The sequence below is a fragment of the Pantherophis guttatus genome, chromosome 5 (assembly GCF_059756535.1).
Source record: "Pantherophis guttatus breed Tessera chromosome 5, ASM5975653v1, whole genome shotgun sequence".
Lineage (NCBI taxonomy): Eukaryota > Metazoa > Chordata > Lepidosauria > Squamata > Colubridae > Pantherophis > Pantherophis guttatus.
Window position 1 is genome coordinate 97,812,214 of NC_142067.1, and position 24,901 is coordinate 97,837,114.

A 24,901-nucleotide genomic window follows, 5' to 3' on the forward strand; every position below is an offset into this window, starting at 1 on the left:
GCCAGGAAATTTCCCCTGGGTTCTAGATTGGTTTTTTCCTTGATTAGTTTCCATCCATTGCTTCTTGTCCTGCTTTCAAGTGCTTTGGAAAATAGATTGATCCTCTCTTCCCTGTGGCAGTCCCTCAAATATGGATATGCTGTTTTCCCTCAGGACACCAGCTAGCCTCCATTTTGACAATTTATCTCCCAGCATCTCCCTCTCCTTATTCTTTTGTTACCACAGGCCCTTTCATAACTTGTATTACTTCCACATTCTGTTTTGGAAACATCAGCTTTCTATATTTCCTTTCAGGGGGAGGACAGGAGAACAAGTCACCTTTATTTTATTTGGGAAAGGGATCTAATATGGTGTTTGTGGGGAGTTTTACCTTTAAAGGTTTTTCCTAAATGTGGGGAGTTTTTCAAAAAGGAGGGATGTTGAACTAGGCTTTTCATTATTTGACAGTTTCAATCTCTTTTGCTGACCTGACAAGCATGATTGTCCAAGAGTTACTGTAGTTCAGTGGTGGGTTTCTACCGGTTCGCCCAGTGGAGAAATCAAATTTTTTTTACTACCAGTTCTGTGGGCGTGGCTTGGTGGGTGTGGCAGGGGAAGGATACTGCAAAATTTCCATTCCCTCCCCACTCCAGGGGAAGAATATTGCAAAATCCCCATTCCCACCCCACTCTGGGTCCAGCCAGAGATGGCATTTGCCAGTTCTCTGAACTACTCAAAATTTCCGCTACCGGTTCTCCAGAACCTGTCTGAACCTGCTGGATTTCACCCCTGGGTTCGCCCCAGTTCGGGTGAACTGGTAGTGGTGGCAGCAGGAGGCTCCGCCCACCTGCCCAGATATCAAAACGGATGCTCTGCGCACATGCAGAAGCGCCCCACGTGCATGCGCTCACAGTTCCGAACTGGTAGCAAAGGTAAGTGGAAGCCACTACTGCTGTAGTTAGTTTCAGCTCTTCAGCTCTACAGGGCTTAACTATCTGCACAATTCTGACAGGGTCTGTTTTTCTCCTTTCCAAAACTATTTTATTGATTCCTTGTATGTCTTTAATTACACTGTCCAAATTAGTATCTGCTTGGCACTGTTTAGATCATTGTAAGCATTTTGTAAAGACAGCCTTATGATTGGGAGCCATCTTCCTTATGTTTCCTTATTTCACATTATTTTGAACTCATGAGATGCCCAAAAGGAGAAACGGGGGGCAGTCAGACCAGCCTAGAGAAGCCCAGGCAAAGCTCCAAAATCCCTCACTAATGTCAAACCTGCCCCACTCAAGTGGCAGATCCCTCAGTGGATGTTTTGCCACTGCTGGAAATGTGCTGAAATGGGATGGCAGTAAAACCAGAAGAAAAAACTAATCATCTTGGCTGTGACAATTGGCACCCCCATAAAGGAGGACAACATGATTTGGCAAGGGATCTCAATTGATTACTGGCAAAGTACACTGCCAATTTCATGATGGTGCTGTTTTGTGCCAAAACAAGGAGGGGTGAATATCACTAACTTAGTAGTGAAGAAAAAGCCTTACTGTTTAATAGGAGTTATTTGGTCCTGTCCTAGGTGTGGGCTCATGAGCAAAATTTTGACCAAATTATATGATTCCCAAGAATCAGATATTGTCCCACAGCATCAGTATCTTTATTATATATTATACAACCATGATGGCGAACCTATGGCACGTGTGCCACAGGTGGCACACAGAGCCCTCTCGGTGGGCACGCCAGCCGTTGCCCCAGCCCAGCTCCATCACACATGCGTGTGGACCTCCTACCGGCCAGCTGGTCTTCAGGTCTCTGCCATGCATGCGTGGGGCCAAGGGAAAATGCATGGGGGCTGGGATGCATGCGCAGGGGCTGGGGTGAATGTGTGGCAGTCGCTCACATTGCATTTGGAGGGTTTGTGTGTGCGTCCCTCCTCGTGTGGTGCCCCCACGCCCCATTTTGACTTCAGGTTGGTACAGGAGGCTTTCCAGGCCCAAAATGGGGCATGGGGGGGCCTCACGCTGTGACCCCATACCCCGTTTTGGCTTCTGTTTTGGATCTGCACATGCAGAGGGGGCATATGCGTGGGGGTGCACCCATGCAGGGGCTGGGGCGCATGCACGGGGGGTGCTCAAATTGCATTTTGGGGGTTTGGGCGTGTGCGCGTGCATTCACGCATGCGCTTTGTGCACTCGGCACCAAAACGGTTAACCATCACTGTTATACACCAATGACTGCATTTCAAACGATCCATCTGTTAAACTACTGAAGTTTGCAGATGACACAACAGTGATCAGTCTCATTCGAGACAATGATGAATCCACATACAGACAGGAGGTTGAACAACTAGCCTCGTGGTCCGACCAGAACAATCTGGAACTGAACACACTCAAAACCATAGAAATGGTGATGGACTTTAGGAGAAACCCTTCCATACTTCGACCTCTTACAATACTAGACAACACAGTATCAACAGTAGAGACCTTCAAGTTTCTAGGTTCTACCATATCTCAAAATCTAAAATGGACACCTAACATTAAAAACATCATCAAAAAAGCACAACAAAGAATGTTCTTTCTGCGCCAACTCAGAAAGCTCAAACTACCCAAGGAGCTGCTGATACAGTTCTACAGAGGAATTATTGAGTCTGTCATCTGCACCTCTATAATTGTCTGGTTTGGTTCTGCAACCCAACAAGACAGACACAGACTTCAGAGGATAATTAGAACTGCAGAAAAAACAATTACTACCAACCTGCCTTCCATTGAGGACCTGTATACTGCACGAGTCAAAAAGAGGGCTGTGAAAATATTTACAAACTCCTCACATCTTGGACAGAAACTGTTTCAAAACTGTTCCTACCCTCAAAACGACTCTATAGAGCACTGCACACAAGAACAACTAGACACAAGAACAGTTTTTTCTCGAATGCCATCACTCTGCTAAACAAATAATTCCCTCAACACTATCAAACTAGTTATTAAGTCTGCATTACTATTAATCTTCTCATCTTTCCTATCACTCATCTCCTCCCACTTATGACTGTATGACTGTAACCGTGTTGCTGGTATCCTTACGACTTATATTGACTGTTTCCTAATATGATTTGATTGCTTATTTGTTCCCTATGACTATCATTAAGTGTTGTACCTTATGATTCTTGATGAATGTATCTTTTCTTTTATGTACACTGAGAGCATATGCACCAAGACAAATTCCTCATGTGTCCAATCACATTTGGCCAAAAAAGAATTCAATTCAATTCAATTCAATTCAATTCACTTCACTTCACTTCACTTCACTTCACTTCAGTTCAGTTCAGTTCAGTTCAGTTCAGTTCTGTTCTGTTCTATTCTATTCTATTCTATTCTATTCTATTCTATTCTATTCCATTCCATTCCATTCCATTCCATTCCATTCCATTCCATTCCTACCATGGCAGGTGCTCATTTTTTCTTCCAGAATGGCCTCCTTAGAACATTGCCACAATTTAACACCCCATAGCTCACTTTTTAAGATATCTGGATCAATCATCGTATCAACCTCAATTAAACAATGAAGTTTAATACAGTATTGGTAAACTGATGTTATAAACAAAGGTAAATCAATGGTGGGTTGCCCCCGGTTCGCACCAGTTCTATAGAACCAGTAGTAAAACCAGCGGAACACTCCACCCACCGACCCCAACATCATCGCTTGCACAGAAGAGCATGTGCGTGAGTGAAGCAAGCACATGCTCACGGCCCCTCTGCGAACCAGTAGTAAAGTTAAGTAGAACCCATCCCTGAGTTAAATGTCATGCTAGCCAGATGTATTGTAAGAGTGATGTTTTTAGAAATATGTTCCATCATGAGTGGCAATTGTGATAAATTCTGATAAATTGTGCATGTTATCATATACGATTTTGTACCACAGTATTCTTTCTCAGTTTCCCTGATGGGAAGCATTATGTCTAGGAATCATATTTTACATTGTCTTGATCTTTATTTATTATTTATTTTATTAAATTTACTGATTGCCCATCTTACCACAGGGTAACCCTTGAACTATTGTACAGTACTGTTTTAAGCAGTTGTAAAAAGTTCCTTCTTTCTTTTCCTTACTAAATAAACTATTGCACAGCAAGTATTTTATTCAGTAAATGTAATCAATATTAGTAGAATTTCTGGAGGCTAAGTGTAAGCAAGCATGCTTTTTGATATCCAGGAACGTCCATAGGGAGGAGATCAAAAAAAGTGAAGATGGTGGCCATAAACATGTGATCAAAGTTCCACCCCTTTTTGTATGTTTGAGCATGTAAAAAGGGGGTGGGACTTTTATATGGATCATGTGACCATCTTGATTTTTTTTCATCCTCCTGTGGACACTCCTCATATCAAATTGACTGTGGTTCTCAGTGGTTAAGGTGTCAAGCTCAGATTCCAGTTTCATGGTTTTCCGACCAGTATGTAGCTTTTTTACCTCAGTCTGGAAGTCTTTTTTATCATTATAACTCAGTTTCAGGGAATTCTTTTCTGTTCAAATCTGCTTTTCATTTTTGATTAACAAAGCTTAGCCTTATAGCTAACATCAAGTGAGCATGATTAATTGATGTATGAAATTATATGGTACATATCAAACCTTTTATTAGGTGTATAGTACTGACAAAGCAGTAAGTGTAGGAAGCCATGCTTGCTAATTAAAACAGATCAAAAGAATATTAGTAGGATAATACTTTTATAAGGAATAGCTAAAAGTCACAATTTAGGGAAATAATTTTTGAGTTATTTAAAAAAATTCTTTGTGTTTAACTACAGTATAATAAAACCAAATATCTAGAGCTCGTTGTTGGAACATATCCAAATGAAAAATTGTATGTTCAGTCCGCCATTCTGATTTTTTTTCTATGTAGTAAATGCATTTTAATAAAAAAGAAAAAGAAAGGAGAGTCTAGGCCCTTCAAATATTCTAGAGTAGAAATTGCCAACATAGTACTTATAGTTTTAATTTATTGATTATTAATTTAGTGATTAAATTAAATTAGACTATAATTTCCATTTGGGTGATCAGAAAACTTCATATATGGAAGGTTTATCCATAAGATTATCCCGGGATGGCTTGCCTGGCAGGGACAAACAGCAGATCTTTTTGGAGTTTTCTGGAACATTCTATCTTTAAAAATTGTGTGCTTGGTTCATATTGAGAAAAAGAGAAACACTTTCTGGATAAACATCTTCCTTTGAGCAATAAAAAAAAATCATTTCAGAAGAGCTCCATAATTAAGATCTTAAATCACTAATGTGTTGTGTGGGTAATGACATCCTCCCCTTATCTTTTGCCTCATACATGTTAGTTTCATTTCATTTATTATATTTTTGCTCCCTTTCAAAAACTGAATGGGTATGTATGGGTAGCACGCTCCCTCATGCCCTTGTCACTTCCCGCCTGGACTACTGTAATGCTCTCTACATGGGACTCCCCTTGAAGAGCACCCGGAGGCTCCAACTGGTCCAGAATGCGGCCGCGCGGGTGATTGTGGGAGCGACATGGTAACACCTCTCCTGCGCGAGCTGCACTGGCTTCCGGTGGTCTTCCGGGTGCGATTCAAGGTGTTGGTTACCATCTTCAGAGCGCTCCATGGCTTAGGACCTGGGTACTTACAAGACCGTCTGCTGCTACCAATAGCCTCCCACCGGCCAGTACGCTCCCACAGAGAGGGGCTCCTCCGGGTGCCGTCGGTCAAACAATGTCAACTGGCAACCCCCAGGGGGAGAGCCTTCTCTGTGGGGGCATCTGCCCTCTGGAACGAACTGCCCCCGGGATACGGAGGATTCCCGACTTGCACACCTTTCGCCATGGCCTCAAAACATTTTTATTCCAACAAGCCGGGCTGGCCTAATTTTTTAACTTTTTTAATTTTAAAAAATTTTAAAATGGGTGTTTTATTTGAATAGCTGGGCCAAATTATTTAATATGCTTTTAAATCATTTTTAAATTTTATATTTGTGTGCTTTTACTTTTGGCTGTACACCGCCCTGAGTCCTTCGGGAGAAGGGCGGTATATAAATTGAAATAATAAATAAATAAATAAATAAATAAATAAATAAATAAATAAATACTAAAATTAAACAAAATTCTGAATTAAATTATGCAATCACAACATGACTGAGTAAAAGAAGTAGCCCGAATATAGGTAGTCCTCAACTTACATCAATTTATTTTGTGACTGTTCAAAGTTACAATGGCACTGAAAAAAGTGACTTATGACCATTTTCCACACTTACAACCATTACAGCATCCCTATGTTCAAAATTCAGATACTTGGCAACTGACTCATATTTATGATGGTTGCAATATTCTGGGGTCATGTGATCACCTTTTGCAACCTTCTGACAACCACAGTCAATGGCAAAACCAGATTCACTTAACAACTATATTACTAACTTCACAATTGCAGTGATTCACTTAACATTGATTAAAATAATAAAATGTGGTGGAAAAATAAAAACATCTCTGCTTATCACTAAATATACAGTAAAATTAGTGCCAGGCAAACTCCATGATGGATGGCAATGGAAATCCACCATGAAAGGGTCTCTTCTCAAGTAGTTTTTTGACACATCTCAGCATTGCTGGATACATCTTCCCCATTGACCAAAATGCTTCTTTCATGGTGCAGAATAGAATATGGACCACCTGATGTCCTACTTACCATTTATATTCTGCTAAATCAGAGGTTTCAAACTCAAGGCCCGGGGGCTGGATCTGGATTGTGGGGTGCTTAGATCTGGCCTATGGGGCCACCCTTGAAACAGCAAAGGAACGGGCTGCGGTGCCTCTGTCAGCAAAAACGGAGCTCTATTTTCGCTGGCAGAGGGTTATAGGAGGCCATCACAGCCAAAAACAGAGCTTAGGAGCCTATTATCACTGGCAGAGCACTTAGGCCACCAAAGGCACCCCCCGACATGAGTGACATCAAACTGGCCATGCCCACCCTGGCCACGCCTCCCCAAGTCAAAGACAACCCTGATGCGGCCCTCAATGAAATCAAGTTTGACTCCCCTGTGCTAAAGCTTATTCACCTGAGAAGTGTTAATGTTGGAATAATTAAAAACCACTTATTTTAGGACTGTGCATGCTAATTGTCCACAGTATTGTTTCTAGTAGCTCTGAAAATAGTTCTACTGGAACATTTTTGCCATATAGATAATGTTCATTGTTGCAGTGAAATTGTCCACTCTTTTATATTTTGTATGTTGTTCATTTTTCTTCCTTTTTTGCCTGTCTTTTGTCCTGATTTTTCCTCCAGCTAACTGTTTGATGTTTAATAAATATGAAGATATATTTTCACTAGCTGAACTATGTGGCATGTGTGTTCCTCTGATCTGGATGAAAGGATAGACTGGAAGTGTGCTGAGGGCCGACGTAAGTAGAAATTATTCAATCACTTCCCAATAAGCCTGAAGTGAGATTGAGAAAATCTCAGGATACAGTGTGAGTTCCTTCAAGTATTGTGTAATGAAAGGCTTTTAATACCAGCAACTTGAACTAGGACTAGAAACAAATATGTATATTTAATTTTATTTGCCTCTTGAAATCACATACTGTAGTTATTGTAACTCCAGAACTGCTTGCTTTACAATTACTGCAGATGGTCCTGGGTCCAAGAGTCTCCAGATCTTCCAAACTGAAAGTGAAACAGTACATGTTGGACAGTGGTGGGTTTCTACTGGTTCGCTTCGGTTCAGATGAACCAGTAGCAGCGGTGGTGGGGGATTCCGCCCACCCGCCTGGACGTCATCAAGGATGCTCTATGCATGCGCAGAAGTGCCACGTGTGAGCGAAGCGAGCGCGCACACACGTGTGCTCACCATTCCAAACCAGTAGCGAAGATAAGTGGAATCCACTACTGATGTTGGATATGAGCCATAGGTCTTTTCCCATCACACAGGGCTGCATCGCACACCACAATGCTCTGGGGGTGTTTGTAGCTGAGCCTTTTAAATCTAGATTGCTATTGGACTAGAGGAAATGCTACAACAATAATGTTGCAGCATCTTCTCTGGAGCTGTGCTGTAGACATGGCACTGATGGAAATACTCATCCCTACTCCATGGACCTCCCCCCTCCCCCCTGAAAACAAAGCATTCTGCTGTCATACTTTCCCTCTCATCTTTATGATAATTCTGTGGGACATTTCGCAGTTGCCCACAAAAAAAGAGTTAGAATGAGGGTTGCTGAAATGCTTACTGGAATTTGTTTTTGGCATTCCACCATTGGTAGACACTTATGTGACAGTGAAGACATTCCTGAGAGGAATAAGGACAATTCTGAGCATACTGTGGAGCAAAAAATGGTGACTGTTTGGAGGTATACATAGTTCACTCTAATCTTTTCCAGATACTGGCATATCCACAGGGAATTTCAAGAATCATAACCCCAAAACATCTGGAGGCCATCATGTTGAAGAAACATCAAATATTCCATTTCCAAAAGAATTCTAAGAAAATTTGTTGGGTACAGACTACAAATACCGTAAATAGTATAATTTATTAACTTCAAATAGCCAACTGTCTTGACCTGTAACTAGTAGATATAACCAGAGAGGTCTATAGGCAGTGGTGGGATTCAAATAATTTAACAACTGTTCTCTACCCTAATGAATGGCTGGGTAGGTGAGGCTCGGTGCTCATGTGAACTTGTGGGCCTGGCCAACTCAACATCACTCACGTCGATGGGCGCTTCGCCTTAACTGTTACAATGTAATAAGGGTTAACCAGAGAGGCAGTTTCTGTAAGCAGAGCAATAAAGTTTAGGCTAGAAACAATATCAGAATATTTCCTTTCTGCCTTCCCTACAGGATTAGCCCTGTAAAGTGGAAAAAAACAAAATAAGATTTCTTTCAACAAATGGTTCTCCGAACTGCTTAGAAAGTTAACAACCAGTTCTCCCGACTAGGTGCGAACTGGCTGAGTCCCACCACTATCTATAGTAGTGTATATACAATGGGATGCTTGTATTACATATATATCCAATGGGAGCTTACCCTAAACTTTTGAATATAACTGTACTGTACCTTTTGTGACTACAGGTTGAAGACATGGAATAAGTAAATGTATCACCCTGATGTTCAGTCATTGCATTTAACATTTTGATTTATCCTCTGCGCCCCTCATGTCAGATCTCCAGGAAATTTTATAGGCAGTAAGGATACTGTCTACTGTACTTCAATGTTTGTGCTGTAAAATGGGCTTACTTCATGCATTTTGTGACCTTTTGACCCTGCCCCTTGCCAGTTGTAAGATATTCTTAAAGTTCCTGCTCTCAAGTTATGGAGTCTCAGTGCTTTCTGCCATAATGATGTTTATTTGCAATGTCACTTCCCTGTTAAGAATTCCATTGTTTTTCTTCTGCTATATTGGTAACTTATTTTTGTAGGGCCTCTTGAGTGTTCCATAGAGAGTCTTTATGTTGGTTTATGTTTAAGGCTTTCAAGTCAGTCACTTCATGTAATCTCAAACTCTTAAACCTGAAAGTAGCACTCTTCATCAGTGTTAATCTTATCAAGTGATCTCTGTATACTGATCAATACTTAGCATTTCATCCTCACAGCTCCCCAGCATGAACAAAGTATGGGTAGCCATTTCTGCCATGCTCATGTAACACTGATTTCATCATATCCACAGCCCCAAACTGAGGCAGCTTCCAGCTGCCTTTAACTGCAGCAGTTTCAAAGTAGAATTTTGTAAGACTGTTTATATCTGATTAATTCTGCATATCTGGTAAGATCAGACAATGTCAGCTTGCTCAAGGCATTGTGGAGAAGTAGAAACCCAGATTCTGGGGGACTTGTAGTTTCTAATAATTATTGCTTATTATCAATCTTGCTTCATCCTTTGTCCCTCATCCATCACTGTTAGGCAAGTCATTTGGGGACATGGGTTTTGGGCTCTTTCAGAAGACATCAAAGCTGGATTCAGAAATAGCTTGACTAACAGATTTATAGGGACAGTGCAACAAACTTCACCTAACTCCTGGTTCATGGATTATTTTGTTGAACTGTATAACTTCTTTTTTTTTTAATCCACTATTGAAAATCTTTTTCATAAAATTAACATTTACAACTAATCGTTTCAAAGACAGAGACTATTCACCAGCAGGACAAGAGACCTTATCATTTAATAAAACATGATTCACTAAGTACAAGGTTACCAGAAAGGACAAGAAAAAAATGATAGTGTGAGATTCGTAGGGCAGCTGTGGTTCCTTCTCAGTACAGTGATTATGACAATGGCAAGAAAAGAGAGGGAATATTCTCCCCTGGTACAACCAAATCATGTACCATCTGGCCACCAATGTCAGAGAAAAACCCATCAAGAAGTAAGAATAATTCTGCCAGATGTTCTTCTACCACATTGCCTATACAGGTTTAGTACATTGTTGAATATTATCCAGGGAGCATTATGGTTAAAATCACTGTCCCCAAGATCAAGATGTACATTATTTTCTGAGTGTGAACTTGTAGAAAAGCAAGTTATGTTCTATATACAGGAAGAAAAAGCACCTTGAAAAAAATGCTAACAGGTGTTGGGATGTTATTTTTCTCAAGTAGGGGATCATATGCAAATATCTGCCATCATATATTCCAAGGATGCATATGTACTTTATTCTTATTCTTTAATATAATTTGATTTAGGTGTGTACGCCACTATTTTTGCATATCTGAAACCTAGAAAGGATCCATGTGTTCGGGCTCCCTCTCTACTTTTTTAGGTTTATTTTATACCATTTGATTGTGCTTTATTTTATTCTTTCAATGTAATTAAATGTTTCATAAACTTTTTTTACATTTTTAAACTTTGGCTTTATTTTTATTTTTATGTGCAGTCTTATTGTATGGATTTTTATATTTCTTTCAATGAATTAATTCACATTTCACAGGCACTGTTTGTAATGGGGAAACTACAGACATCAATAATATTACTAACAAAACTTCCAAGCCATTCCATAAAGCGATGCTTTTCAATCAACCATCTTGAACATATTTAGATGACAATAATGTACAATTATGGAGAATGAGATTATCAATTACTAATTGTGATATTACCCACATTTTATTAGAGGTAGCATATTTCAGCAGCTAGAGAGTAAGAGCAGAAAGGTGATTTGGTATATCAGCTTATCAACACTTCTGGAGGACAGGCGTGGATTAGAAAGGTTTTATATACTGTATTTCATCCAATGAGAATGATTTAACATTTTGACATGTATATGCAAAGCAACTTTGGCAAAGGAAGTTTGAGGACTGAAATATAGCTTTTATTGGATGTAAATATATAAAAGAACACAACCAATATATTTTCTGAGATGTCCAGAAACTTTTTAAAAAGGTGTTTTGATAAATTAGTTTTGTCTTAAGCTCATAAGAGACAAATGTAAAATTCTTTAAAACATGAGATGATTGAATTATTAAAATTGGACAGTCCAATTCCTTTATCTCTGTAAATTAACAATATTAATCTTAATAAAATTCTTCAGCTGTCAATTTAATTGAATTGCTGCTTTATGCCTAACCTCCCCTTTTCCCCCCAGTGTATTCTTATCTAGAGGAAATTCCAAAGCCATCAATGCATCTGATCCAAACTAGGATACTAACAAGTGTTTGACTATATTGCTATTCAGTGGTTTTAGATTGGCTGTATTCTTTAGAAACTTTTATTTAATTTAGTAATTTTGTATGGTAACTTTACCTTACATAAAGGCCAGGATAATTTTGACTACATTACATTAGAGATGAAAGTTATGGCATTTAGCACCTCCCTAGCTAAATCTCTTTGAGGATAATATCAACTTTCAACATTGTTACTAATGCTTCTTGGTACAGCTCATTGTACCACAGTACCCGGCAGATATCTACACAGTACTGTATACATCTGCAGAATACAGAAGGTAATTCATATCACAGCTATTCTGGTGTGTCCAACAAAAAGAACATCATTTCAGTGATCATCTCTTCAGCGAGTAGCAGTCACATTTCACACATGAGCTAACCAGAGCCCTACTCTGTGTACATTCTGTACTCAAACAATAAAGTGGCTTGTACAAAGCAACCTGGAAAGATGGGATTTAGAGAGAATTGTTACTTGTATCATTGGTTTTGGTGGTTCTTCACGTCATCCCAATATATTTGAAAAATGCTATTCTGTTATATAAAATAGCAGACTCTGTGGGAAAAAGCTGTTTAAAAGTTCCTAAGAAAGATTGCTCCGTGGACTGACTTACCATTGAAGTATTTTTGTAAAAATGCTACTCTGAAATATGAATATAAGCATTGGTAATCTTTTTTTCTACCCTTTCTTCTAAACTGCCCCACAATTGTACAGCTGCTTCTGAATATCTTGTGACCTTCTTCATTGTATAATTTAGCAGTATAGCAATAGTAGATGAAGAAGTGCTTAAAACACAATGTGATTGCTCTGGGTTCCCGTCTCAGTCCACATTTGGACACTGCTATGATATTTATGAAGTGTTTAGAGCGATCTTCCTTACAGTCCTTACAGTCTCGGTCGTATTAATTTACATTTTCCATTTCAACCCAATGTTTCTGAACCTTAGTGACTTTAAAGTCCTTTAATCTGTACACCACACTGATTTTGGGGTAGTTTGAAAGATTGGAAGCATTTCAGCTCATCCACTGTTAGTAGCCCCCACAAAACTAGATGTGAAAATAACATGTGTTGTATCAGTGTCAGTATTTCCCCTTTCTTCAGCAGAATGTGGTGCACCAAGCAGACCTAAAAGGTTTTTGTGGCTGCCAAACTGCAGCGGCTTCTACAGGATTGGAATTTTCACTTCTTGTTCTCTGCATTTTTAAAATTTATTTATGAAATTTATCCCAATTTAAATTGTTCACAGACTTTAAACAGTTATAGACAAAAAATATATCAACAATAATTTGATTTGAAGATCATCACTACTCAAATTGCTTTTGAGGGTTTTGGAAATGAACACAATGGTGGCATGGAGATGTCCTAACTGTATGTGAGGGAATCTCATCCAATGATCTCAGATTCTTCCATATAATTATTCTGAGTTTGCAGGACTCACAGCCATTTTAATTCACTGTCCATTTAAAAAACATGTCACTGCTTTCTCAAGTATGAGAAATTCTCTGTGATTTTTCATTTGCTTGCCAATATTTTCAGTGATTGTTTTATTCACACAGCAATTAGTTTGATAGCCTTTATTTTGCAAAGATGTGATTATCATGGTGTTCATTCTTTGGAACTAAAAACTGCAGACTTTGCACAAAAATACATTTTCCTCAGTGCTAATGCTGTTATTCCTGATATTTATTTATTTAATATATATGATTAATAAGAGGGACCAGAAAATATTCAGAACAGTTTTTAAACGTTCTGTATAATTGTCTCCCTGCTTATGTTGTTTCTTCTTGGGGGAGGGGGGGAGTAATGGGGTTGGAAAATGCAAAAGTGTAGTAACCCTGTGTATCCTTCAAATAAACAGTTGAGGCCATACCTAAAGGTCCCTTCCAAAACTGTTGAGAAAGCACTACAGCTATTCATACTGATGTACTCTTGTATGTATATTGAGATTATTTTCAAACTAAGGTTAGCAAAAAGAGTCTTTAAATTTATTAAATTTTATTATTTATTTAAATTTTATTATTAAAGAAGAATTATATAATCTGAAAGGACATTATCAGCATATTTCAAACATTTCTGCAAATGAAAAATATAAAAACAATAAATCTATTTTAAGTACTGGTAAAAAGTCATTTTACATTCCAAAAATGAATAGCACAGCTTTGCACTTAAAAAAACTGTAAAATAGCCTTCTTTATTTGAAAATAAATGCATTCTCTTAAAGGCATTTCAGTAAGACGATTCTTTAAAAATTATTATTATTATTTCAGAAAACTATTGGCTGTTTAAAATTTCATGAAGAACATATTTCAGTAGACTAACCATGTCAACATTCTAAGCAATTAGATGGATACATTTCAGAACTAACAATATAGAAAACATTGTCAAAAACTGAATTATATATGCCTTTTTGAAATATATAAATGTTAAAACATATTTTCAGCAGTGGAGGAATCTAGGAAACAACTGAAGAACACATATAAATTGTCAAAAAAATATATTATTGTGTATTGTATAACCATATAATTTAGAATGGACTCTGTTTTTGTTGACCAATATAAAGTTTACATTTTATGACTAGTTTAGCAGTGTGTTCTGACAGTCCCTATAAAAGATTAACAATTACCTTGCCTCTTCTCATTCAGTTTTCCAAATTTCAATTGCTCTCCTTTCATGTGATTGTAATCTCACCTAACTCGGATTGTTCACCTCCCTGTTGCATCGTTCAAGAATGGGAATAAATTTCAAGGACTTTAGATTACAAAGTCCTCAATATTTACAGTGCTAAATATAATGAATGAAAATGCCATGAGCTTCAGGGTAAAGCTGTTAGTATCATTGATTGAAGACATGCTTTAGCTAGGATTAATAAAAGCCTTAGAGGAGGTGGGAAGGATTCCAAAGCAGAAGAAACCATCTAGAATAAGGTTTCACCCTTCTGGTACTAATAGCTGTTAGTGTGGGAGAATGATTTAGAATGGAAGATGACAATAGGGAGATGTTAAATTGTCCTCTCTACTACCTAACAAAACTGGCTGTCTTCCAAAAAAATGATTTTCTTTAGTTCCAAAAGCAGAATGTTAAACTATACAAACGGTTTTTAAAAAATTACCCACATTTGCGAAATAGAAAGTTTGTTTTATGTATGTTATGTATGTTTATTTTATGTATGTTCATCTATACAGATAAAACATGTCCCATAATTTAAAACAAAATCCAATTACGGATCTCTCCATTCACTGCACGTTGATTGGTAGATTCAGCTTGGAAATTTGGTTTAAATCTTATCAACCCAAAAAAGTAATTTGTTTACATAAAGCTAAATATTCTTAGAAACTTTTCTTCTCAAGCATCAGTGTTATCTTTCCCAATCCCTTTTCTCCTTGCTTGTGGATGCAAATAATAGACAAAAAATTGGAGCCAAAGACTGAAACTGAACATGGTCTCAACAGCATTATTACAGAAAATGTCTGGTTTAGTCCAGTGAGGAAATGACATCAGGAGTAAATATTACTATCAGCCAATTTCTTATTTAGAAGTGAAATACATGTCTGCATTTCTTAAAGGAAAATACTATATTGGTGTGAGCAGACATAGAGTTATCATTATCAGGTACAGATGAAAAAAGGGCCTGCCAAGATAGGATTGGAAATGCTTATAGCAAGTCAGAAGTAATTGAACTATCAAGAAAAGTGGTGGATGAAGAACAGTGAGGAGATAATAGCTATACCAGTACCATCATTCAATCTTTTCAGGTTCATGTTGAGAGAAACATGAGAAAAGGGCAGAATTAAAATCTTCAAATGCTATTGAGTCAGAGTAGCAAACATGGATTATCTGAGCAAAAGAATAGATATAATTTTCAAAAAAGGAAGCAAAAGGGCCTAGATGAATGTATTGAGAACTATGTTGTTGTTTTTCTTTCTTTTTAATGCCCAAGGAATAAAACTACCTAGATTATCCTGGACTTCCCTGCCTTTTTTCAGCATAATAGAAAAGGACAGTTACTGATCTGGCTCCCTCAGTTGCAGAGGGATAAATCATTGAAAATCATTCTTGATTTCTAAATTTCTTCAGATTTACAATTTTAGTGGAACAGGATTTTGAAAAACAGTGGCATGAAATGTTTGCTCTGTAAAAAGCGTAAGTGAATTGATGTACTTCAAAAAACCAATATTGGATATTGGATACACCAATATCCAATATAGAGCACTGACGGATAACTGCAGCACTATATCTGATGGTCAGAAATATTCAAGCAATCAAAACACTTAAACACATGGACAAAATAAATTGCAATTTTTTATTTTTTTTTAAATTTGATTTATATGCCGCCCTTCTCCGGAGACTCAGGGCGGCTTACAATGCCTTAAGCAATAGCCTTCATACTTTTGTATATTTATACAAAGTCAGTTTATTGCCCCCACAAACTGGGTCCTCAATTTACCTATCTTAGAAAAATTTACCTGTACTGTGCTTATAAATGAAATTTGATAACCTCTAAGACAAATTCAAGGTTATATGCCTCCACTATTGAAGGTTCAGAACTTCAAAAAGGATTTCTTTAGTTCCATAAGCATAATGTTAAACGACACAAAAGATTTAAAAAATTGCCAACATTTGTGAAACTTTATTTTCATGTATGTTGTTGTACTATACAGATGAAATAAATTATTTTTAAAATGTTTTGCTTAGTTACTGTACTTTGTATTGATTTATCAGCAATTTATATATTTGAAGAAAAAAATAAAATTGTTCTGTTCCACATATATCATTTAATTTCAAATGCCTTCAGGTTTGCTGTTTTGAGAGGATATAATTTTAAATACCAGTCAAATAAATCAATGTCCCTAAAAGATTTAGTGAAATGATGCACTTCCTAAAAGCAGTGTTTAATTTGATCAAAAACCAATTTCCAGAGCTGACAGTTACATGCAAATATCATATTTGAAAAGTCAGAGTAAAAGTAAAAATAACTCAGAGTGATTACAAGCCTTACACACAGGCAAAATAAATAATGACTAATAAACAGTTTGATGATCTTAAATAGTTCGATGTTAATTTTACTTTAGAGTATTTTTAATGACATTTGACATTTCAACCTTGACAGAAAAAAGCTAAAATGGTCTGGATATGCTATTAACGTTTTTCCTAAGGGATTTCTTAGTTTTGCACAACACATTCAAATGGAATGGGGTAGAGCGGTACATTTTAATTTCAGCCATGCAGTTCAGATGCTAGCCACCCCTTGAACAACAAGTCAAGATATTTTCAGAATAGTGATAACAATAGCTAGCAACAGATGGGACAGAAATTAGGTATGCAATGTTGTTGATTTCCAATTTATTAATCCAAAGGCATTTTCATTATCATTGCATTTATTCAATATATACCCCACAGGGTTTTCTTGTGCCATTTGGAACAAGTGGAAATGTACACAGCTGCAGCAGCTCAAACCTACAAATTTAGAAAGATTTGGGTTTTTCTAAGCTCTAAACAGCACTTTGCAAAACACAATTGTTTTGCGAGAGTTAACCTCTGAATCTATTGAAAGTATAAGCAGAAATCAAGCTAGTTACAAATTAATTAAACCTGGTGTGTGACAGTGACCTGTGTTCAAGTTCTTTTTTTTTAATAAACTAATTGTTGCTGATTATAGTAATATTATAATTTATTATGCAATTAATCTTAGTTTCTAGGAGTATTTCTTTGTATACATTTTAGAGATTAATTTAATGTGTCATATTTGCCTTCAACCATAAAAATAATTTGCTAGAAATATATCTATAGAGGAGAAATATCTATAGCTCAGGGTTGAGATGAGGGGTCCTTGGTGCTCTCTGAGCTTGATTGTTTCTTGCAGATGTTTAACATCAGACCAACAATCAAGAAGTAAACAATCAAGGAACTGTCAACCAAGCTATCAATAAACAGCCCAACCAAACAACTTCCAAGACCACTTTCACCAACACTGACAGGGCAAGCCACTAGAATATAAACTGAGAGCAAATCCCACCCCTTACTTGCACTGATGATGTTACCTAATTTGGGTAATGAAACATCTGCAAGAAAACAACCAAGCCCAGAGAGCACCAAGGACCCCTCAAAAATGTATCTAGTCAGCAAAGATATCCATTTTTTTCTTTTTAACCTTCTTTTTGTGTGTAGTCATATCTTTCTAAAATGCCTTTTTATGTTTTAACTTGCATTAAAAGCTATTTTAAGCCCAGCACTTAAGTTGGATAGTTGATGTATTTGTAATTTCACCAAACAACTCTGTTCTCAAAAGTAGGCTAGATTTTCATTTTTTCATCACTCCTCAGTTACTATTTACCAATCAGTAACTCAGAAAGTCAGGGTTGAACATTATATTACCTTTAAATGAATTAGTAATTTTTCTCAGTTTTCCACTATGAAAAAGAAGAAGTCTTACAGTTAATTAAGATCAAAGCAAAAAAAGGTTTGAATCTCTCCTGAATACTGAACTTAGAGAAGTCACTCCTGAAATACAAATAGGCCAAAGTTATAAATATATACTTCTGTAATGAGAAAATTGCAAACTTAAATTGTATCTCCTGATGTGTACAATGAAGGAAGGAGTATCAGAAATATTGCTTTTGTTTTGTTTTGAGAAACTCTGCAAAAGTTTGTAGGAGCTCCTTTTAATTAGCTACCCAGCTTCCTTTTTTTCTTTTAGATTTTAGATTTTACAGGAAAATATACTAAGTTATCAGTAGAAGCAAGAAATAGGAACGTGTTTTTTTTTTTATAAATTTGATTTATATGCCGCCCTTCTCCGGAGACTCAGGGCAGCTTACAATGCGTTAAGCAATAGCCTTCATACTTTTGTATATTTATACAAAGTCAGCTTATTGCCCTCACAAACTGGGTCCTCATTTAACCTACCTTAGAAAGGATGGAAGGCTGAGTCAATCTTGAGCCTGGTAAGATTCAAACCTGCAGAAATTGCAGGCAGCTGTGTTAATAACAGGGTCTACCATGGGGATAAAAGTGGAACAAACTGCCTGCGTAGGCAATCATCAACAGTCCCATGTGCATGCAACTGAATAAAATTTAAAATTAGGGCAGGGAAGGAGTAAAAATAATGGGAAGATGGATCAAAATAGGAGAGAGGGCAGCACATCCTAAAGATTTGGAGGAGGAAACATACTCAGAACAATGGAAGAGGACAATTGGTTTTCTGGGGCATCTCAGCCCCACTGATTTCTGCTTTCTCCGATATTCCTCTTCCCTGATCCTACCTCAGAGAGATCTATGAAGTACAACAAATTGTAAAGAATATCAGTGTACAGAAAGGAAAGCATTACACCTTAGAAACATCTTTAAAAGATTTTCACTGTTTTCCACTACCCATTGCCTTAGATTAGAACTCTGACTTAGCAATTATATATCATATTTTAAACACCCAGCTTATACCCATGTACGGGGAAAGATGCTAAGTTGTCAGAAGAAACAAGAAATAGGAACTTGATATGTAACAACAAGCTAAAGCAAAATGATTTATAAACGCTCACGAGAACAAGACGTTTCAGTGAAAAGCAAAAAATAATGTGATTCTTGGGTCTCGTGGTTCAGCTCTCTCAAAGAAATTGCAGGGATGTGACTTGATTGTTAAGGCACAGCCATGCTGAATGAAAATGGAAAGGATGTTTGGATGTGATATACATAGCCTCTTAGGGCCAAACTTGCAGGGGTATTGTTATGCCTATTCATAGCCAAATGCAGGATGTGAAATATGTGTGTCAGATTTCTTGAAATAATTACCACGATGGTTTGAGACTAACGTTTGATAGAAATATTCCTGGGTCAGTTGTGAGATATATGCCTGGAGATTGAAACTTACTTAAAAGTTCAGGCTATGAAATATGGGAAGCTTAGAGGGTAGTTGGGTGTTGGGTCAGAGAACCTATCCCAACATGAGATCTACAAAGAGTTGTTTGAATGGAAAGTATATGAATACAGATAATCCTTGATTTATAATGGTTCATTTAGTGACCATTCAAAGTTACAACAGCACTGAAAAAATGATGACCATTTTTCACTTACAATGGTTGCAGCATCTTCACAGTCACATGATAAAAATTCAGATGTTTGGGAACTGGCATATATTTATGACAATTGCACTATCCTAGGGTCATGTGATCATCTTTTGTGACCTGACAAGCAAAGAGAGTGGGGAAATCAGATTCACTTAACAACCATGTTACCAACTTAACACTGCAGTGATTCACTTAATAAGGTCATAAAATGGGGCAAAACTCTCTTAACAAAAGTCACTTAGCAATGGAAATTTTGGGCTCAATTGTGGTCATAAGTCAAGGACTAATCTACATCCATATTTATTTATTTATTTAGCATATGGTATGTACATCTATAAAGTTCAAGTGGCCACAATTTCTATCCACAGCATTGTAGAAGCTTCAGTAGGATATTTATTGTATAATCTGCAGATCTCATCCTCAGAATTTTAGGGAAGTGGTTGCTCAAACGACAAAACGTTTATGTTTTCCCAGTTTCTGCTTTCTCCTATTAAAGGAGCAATAATTGTTACATCTTTTCTTGCAAATTAATCTTGCCTTATTCAAGAATGAACAGTAAGTCAGATCCAATGTTGTTTTTTGTTGTGCTCCTGTCCTTTCCCCACATGAAGAAATAAACAACTGAATAGATGTGCGCAACATCTTCTCATGAGAGCATTTCTTTTGGAACTTAGCATCCAAAAGCCTATTAAGCTGTGATTGCCTATTGATAGCTGCAAATGCAAATGATCCTCATGGTCTAGGAAATGAAAGTCAAGGACTACAGTAATAAAAAGGGACCAAGATAAAGAGTAAACTCATGATGACAGGTACAGCAACCAGACCTTAGAACTGAGGCTGATAAACTCAGCCTTTTAGGATCAATCATGAACAATAATGGAATGAGTGGCCAAGAAATATGCCACAGACTGGCACTTGGTGGAGCAGCCAGAAAGGCCTTTGAAAAAAAATCATTGAGATGTTGGAATGTGCCTACAAAGATTAAAGTTGTGTAGGCAATGGTTGCATTAGGAAATGTGAAAGGAAACAGAAAAGATCAGAAGCAAAGTTTTTGATTCAGTTATAGGGAAGTTGGCTGTGCCATTGAAAGCCATGACAAACCAAATTGGGAACAAGTCATCCTGGAGAAAATTTATCTGGATTGTTGCTACAAATAGACACTGACTTCATGGCACATAATCAACATTATCAAAATACAATTGGCATGTATTTTTCAACGGAATGTCTTTCCTGCTGGCATTACTGCAATGCTCCCATCAGCATGTCAAGAACAGCTGCTCAGAGTCTTTTCATGAGTGAAACAGCCCATAAACCTGATTAAAAGACATTGTTGTTGTTTTGTTCTCTAAAGAGTTTAAGTTTGTTTCTTTATTTTCACCATATAGCTTTCCTTTATACAACAGGTGAACTTTATTTTTTAAACTGCTTCAATTTGTATATAATAATATTATATTGCTATACTATCATTTAATTTATACACTGTAAACTACAAAATATCATAAACTAGTTTATATATATCATACCATTTTTTGAGAAATAGACAAATCATCCTTGAATCAACAATCAGGTATGGCTCTGGATGAAACAAGTGCAGCAGAAAGTAAGGGAAAAGAAGATGGTCTACAACAGGGGACTTCAACAAAGCTGGCTGGGGAATTCTGGGAGCTGAAGTCCGCCAGGCTTAAAGTTGCCAAGGTTGGAAACCCTTGGTCTACAAGAACTGGCATGTGCAGAAGACCATCAAAAACCGACAAAAGAAAATCACTACAAGAAGAATGGCAAAGAAAGGCAGAAGCCTCTGCAGAGGCCAAAGTCAACCACTACTGGGACTGTTATGAACTACTGGACACAAACCAAGGTGAAAAAAACAACTAATGAAAGTGCACACCAAGCCAATAAAAATATTAAATAATACATGTGAACACTACATGGAGAAAAATGGACAGCAACTGCAGAACAAGCTTAAAATTCTAAAACGCTAGCAGCAGCACTGTGGCAAAATCTCTAATATCAAATTTCTACACCCACCAATGGTTTAGCTAAGGCTGACCCAGCCCTGTGCATTACGTTTGAAGAAATTACTAAAGCTATGAAGAATTTGAAAGTACCTGCCATAGGCAATCTACCAGTAGGCGTCCAGAAGTTGAAAGAATTTCACTACAGAGCAATTGAGTGGCTGACTACGGTAGCTTCTTCAATGCTATTTTATGGTTTGTGGCCATGTGCCTGCTGACCACGAGTTTCCTTTTTCAAAAATACAGGCAATTGCTGCAATTACTAACTAATCCCTATTGTCTCACATAATGAAAATATTTGAGCGCATGCTTAATCAGCTCCTGTGACATCACTGAAATCAATATCAATAAGAGCTGAGGTGGCACAGTGGTTAGAGTGCAGTACTGCAGCTACTTCAGCTGACTGCTAGTTCAGCAGATCAGCGGATCAAATCTCACCGGCTCAAGGTTGACTCAGCCTTCCATCCTTCCCAGGTGGGTAAAATGAGGACCCAGATTGTTGGGGGCAATATGCTATTTAGTATACTATCTTTGGTGTAAGCCACCCAGAGTCCTCGGAGAGTGGGCGGCATAGAAATATGAATAATAAAATAAAAATAAATAAATAAATATAAGCCAGTGCAGTTTTGTCAAAAGCTCGTATACCACTGCCATTTTTATGACTCACATGCTCAAGAAAAGCATCGAAAAGAAAAAGCAATTATACCTGGATTCCTTGACCTAGAAAAAGATTTTGAATGTGTTCCACATCAGCTGATGGTACATACTACATGACCATGTGCACAAGCTACTCATAAAATGAGTCCAGATGTTCTATGTTAATATCTGCAGCTAAGTTAGCTGTGCTGGCCTTTCCAAAAACTTTCTTGGAACTAATGCTGTTGTTGTTCATTCTCACCATAGATTCCATCACGAGATCTGCATCTTAGTGTCCCCTGGGTCTTGCTCTACACCAAAAATGTACAGCCATCACTGTAAGACTGTGTCCAGACATCAAATAAGCAATCTTCTTAGCCACTTGAGTTTGCACCTCAATATCAAGACCCCCGAGTATCTGGAGACCAGAGCAAGCATCTTCACCATTTAGATCAGCAGTGAAGATCTAGTGAAGACAAACTTCTTCCATTACGTAGGGTCCCAAGTGCAAAGTGATGGTGGCAATGATGGAGGAGTATGTGCACGAGTGAATAAAACATGGCTGTGGTCAAAGATTACTGGAGTACTCTGTGATAGGCGAATGCCAAATCATTTAAAATTGAAAGTATACAGAATGATGGTTTGCTCAGTAGCACTGTACAGTGCTGAGTGCTGTCCAACCACCAAAGAAGCGAATGCCTCTATATTCCATGAATGCTGTGTTGGTCATTATGTTTTTTTGACCACCCCACAACACAGTCCATTAGCAGATGAGTGTTGCACCAATAACAGAGGAAATGCAGGAAAAACACCTATAGTGGTATGGCCACATCTTATGAACAGCACCCCTACATGCATTGCCTTCCACTTTAACGCCAATGGAAAACACCTGCATGGAAAACTAAAGCAAGGGTGGCAGGACACAATCGATGCAGGTATAAAGATCACCCATTATGCTGCAGCCAATCATATGAAATAGCATTTGTTAATCTGAAAAGCAGACCCTGCCCACCCTGGGAAAATGCAAGGAAGATCATCATTAGATATGTATTAATTATGTTTTCAAAGTTTAATAAAACAAAATAAACAAAAGCCTGAATTTTTTTTAAAAAAAATAGATGTTGCAAAATTATTCTAATCCTCCATGAACTTCCACAGGAGAGGTATGTTCATAAATACCTTTGTCTGTCTGATGCCTAAGGTTAGACTGGTTCTGGCAAAGAATTTCTGCGACTTCACTGAAACACAATCTCTAATCACTTTTTTTAAAAAAGGGGGGAAAAACCTAAAAGGGGGCATTTTGTTCATAGATTTTTTTTTTATTTTTGCAGCGTAGCCTCTTGGAATGCGCCCATGACCCAAACGTCCACCCTCAAAGCTAGAATTCTCTCCTTTTAAAGAGCGCGCGAAGGACCCAGCCAAGGCGTGACGTAGCAGGCCCGTCACGTGATTGGCTTGTCCTCTCTCCGTCCTTCCGATCTTCCTCTCGCCCCGCCCGCAAATCAAGCGTCTTTGGAGCCGCGCGTGCGCGTGCGCGCTTTGTAGGCTATACACAGCGAGGGAAGCGGGGAGGCCCTTTCTTTTCCCTCTTTCTTCCCACCCCCCCTCCCTCGTTTTTTTTTTTCCCCCTAGCATGGCAACCGCGGCGGTTGGGCGCGTGTTGGCGGGGGGCCGCAGCTGGAGCACGGCGGTCAAAACGAGAAAGCTGCCGGTGGGGTCGAAGGTAAGGTCCGGGGGCGGGGCTAATAGAACCGAAGGCGTCGTAGCGCCGCTTCCCCGTGTTGTAGCCGCAATGCCTGAGCTCTGGGTCCTCCTCCCTCGGGCTGCTTTGACTTCAGGTCGTCCCCCCCCCCAAAAATGTCTGACCTCGGGGCGGCGGTGCAGCAGAGCGAAGCCGGGACTTAACTCCAAGCCTCCGTTTTAATACCTTCCTGGGGCAAACCCCGGTGAATATGGCCGTCCGCATGCGCGGGAGGCAGCGCTTCTGAAATATCGGAATCATTTCATGTTTTGTTGGTTTCAGGACCGTCATTTGTAGGCGAAAATGTCACATCTGGGGGACCCCAGAGGTCCACCTGCAGTGTCAGTTCAAAGCAGATAAGTTTGCAAAGGGATGACAGAAGATTATGATGATGTACTTTGCAGACAGATAAATGCGACTGATGCACACTGGCGAGATTTCTGTGCTGCTCCATCGTGTAACAGTAACAGGCTTGGAAGGGACCTTGGAGGTCATTTAGTCCAACCCCCCCTGCTCACGCAGGAGACCTATACGACGGATTCGACCCGCCAACCTTTCTGATGGGCAAGCTTAGAGTCTTAGCCACTGAGCCACTAATGTATGTGGGTTTTTTTAAAAAAAAAATCGGTAGAGTTCGAAATCTACAGCATTAAGAGAAACCTGAAGACTTTTGCTTGGAGGCAGAAAAGCAGAATCTAATTCATGGCACGATTGGGTGGCTTCTAAAGTGCATGCATTTACAGACCTGTGCCAGTTTCTTGGCACATGTGGCATCACTGCTGCACAAACTACATTGGCTTTTATTTATTTATTTATTGGTTCGATTTA

The 24,901-nt window shown here is 38.3% G+C and overlaps 1 protein-coding gene across 1 annotated transcript in view; it reads left to right on the top strand.

Annotated features, from left to right (window-relative positions):
• The first annotated feature begins 23,784 nt into the window (after positions 1 to 23,784).
• MRPS9 (mitochondrial ribosomal protein S9) overlaps positions 23,785 to 24,901 on the top strand; it is a 41,072-nt gene continuing 39,955 nt past the window's right edge. Inside the window, exon 1 of the mRNA XM_034419741.3 lies at positions 23,785 to 24,055. Within this exon, the coding sequence (XP_034275632.2) occupies positions 23,966 to 24,055 (90 nt within the window). The 5' untranslated portion in view covers positions 23,785 to 23,965. The remainder of the gene's footprint in view (positions 24,056 to 24,901) is intronic.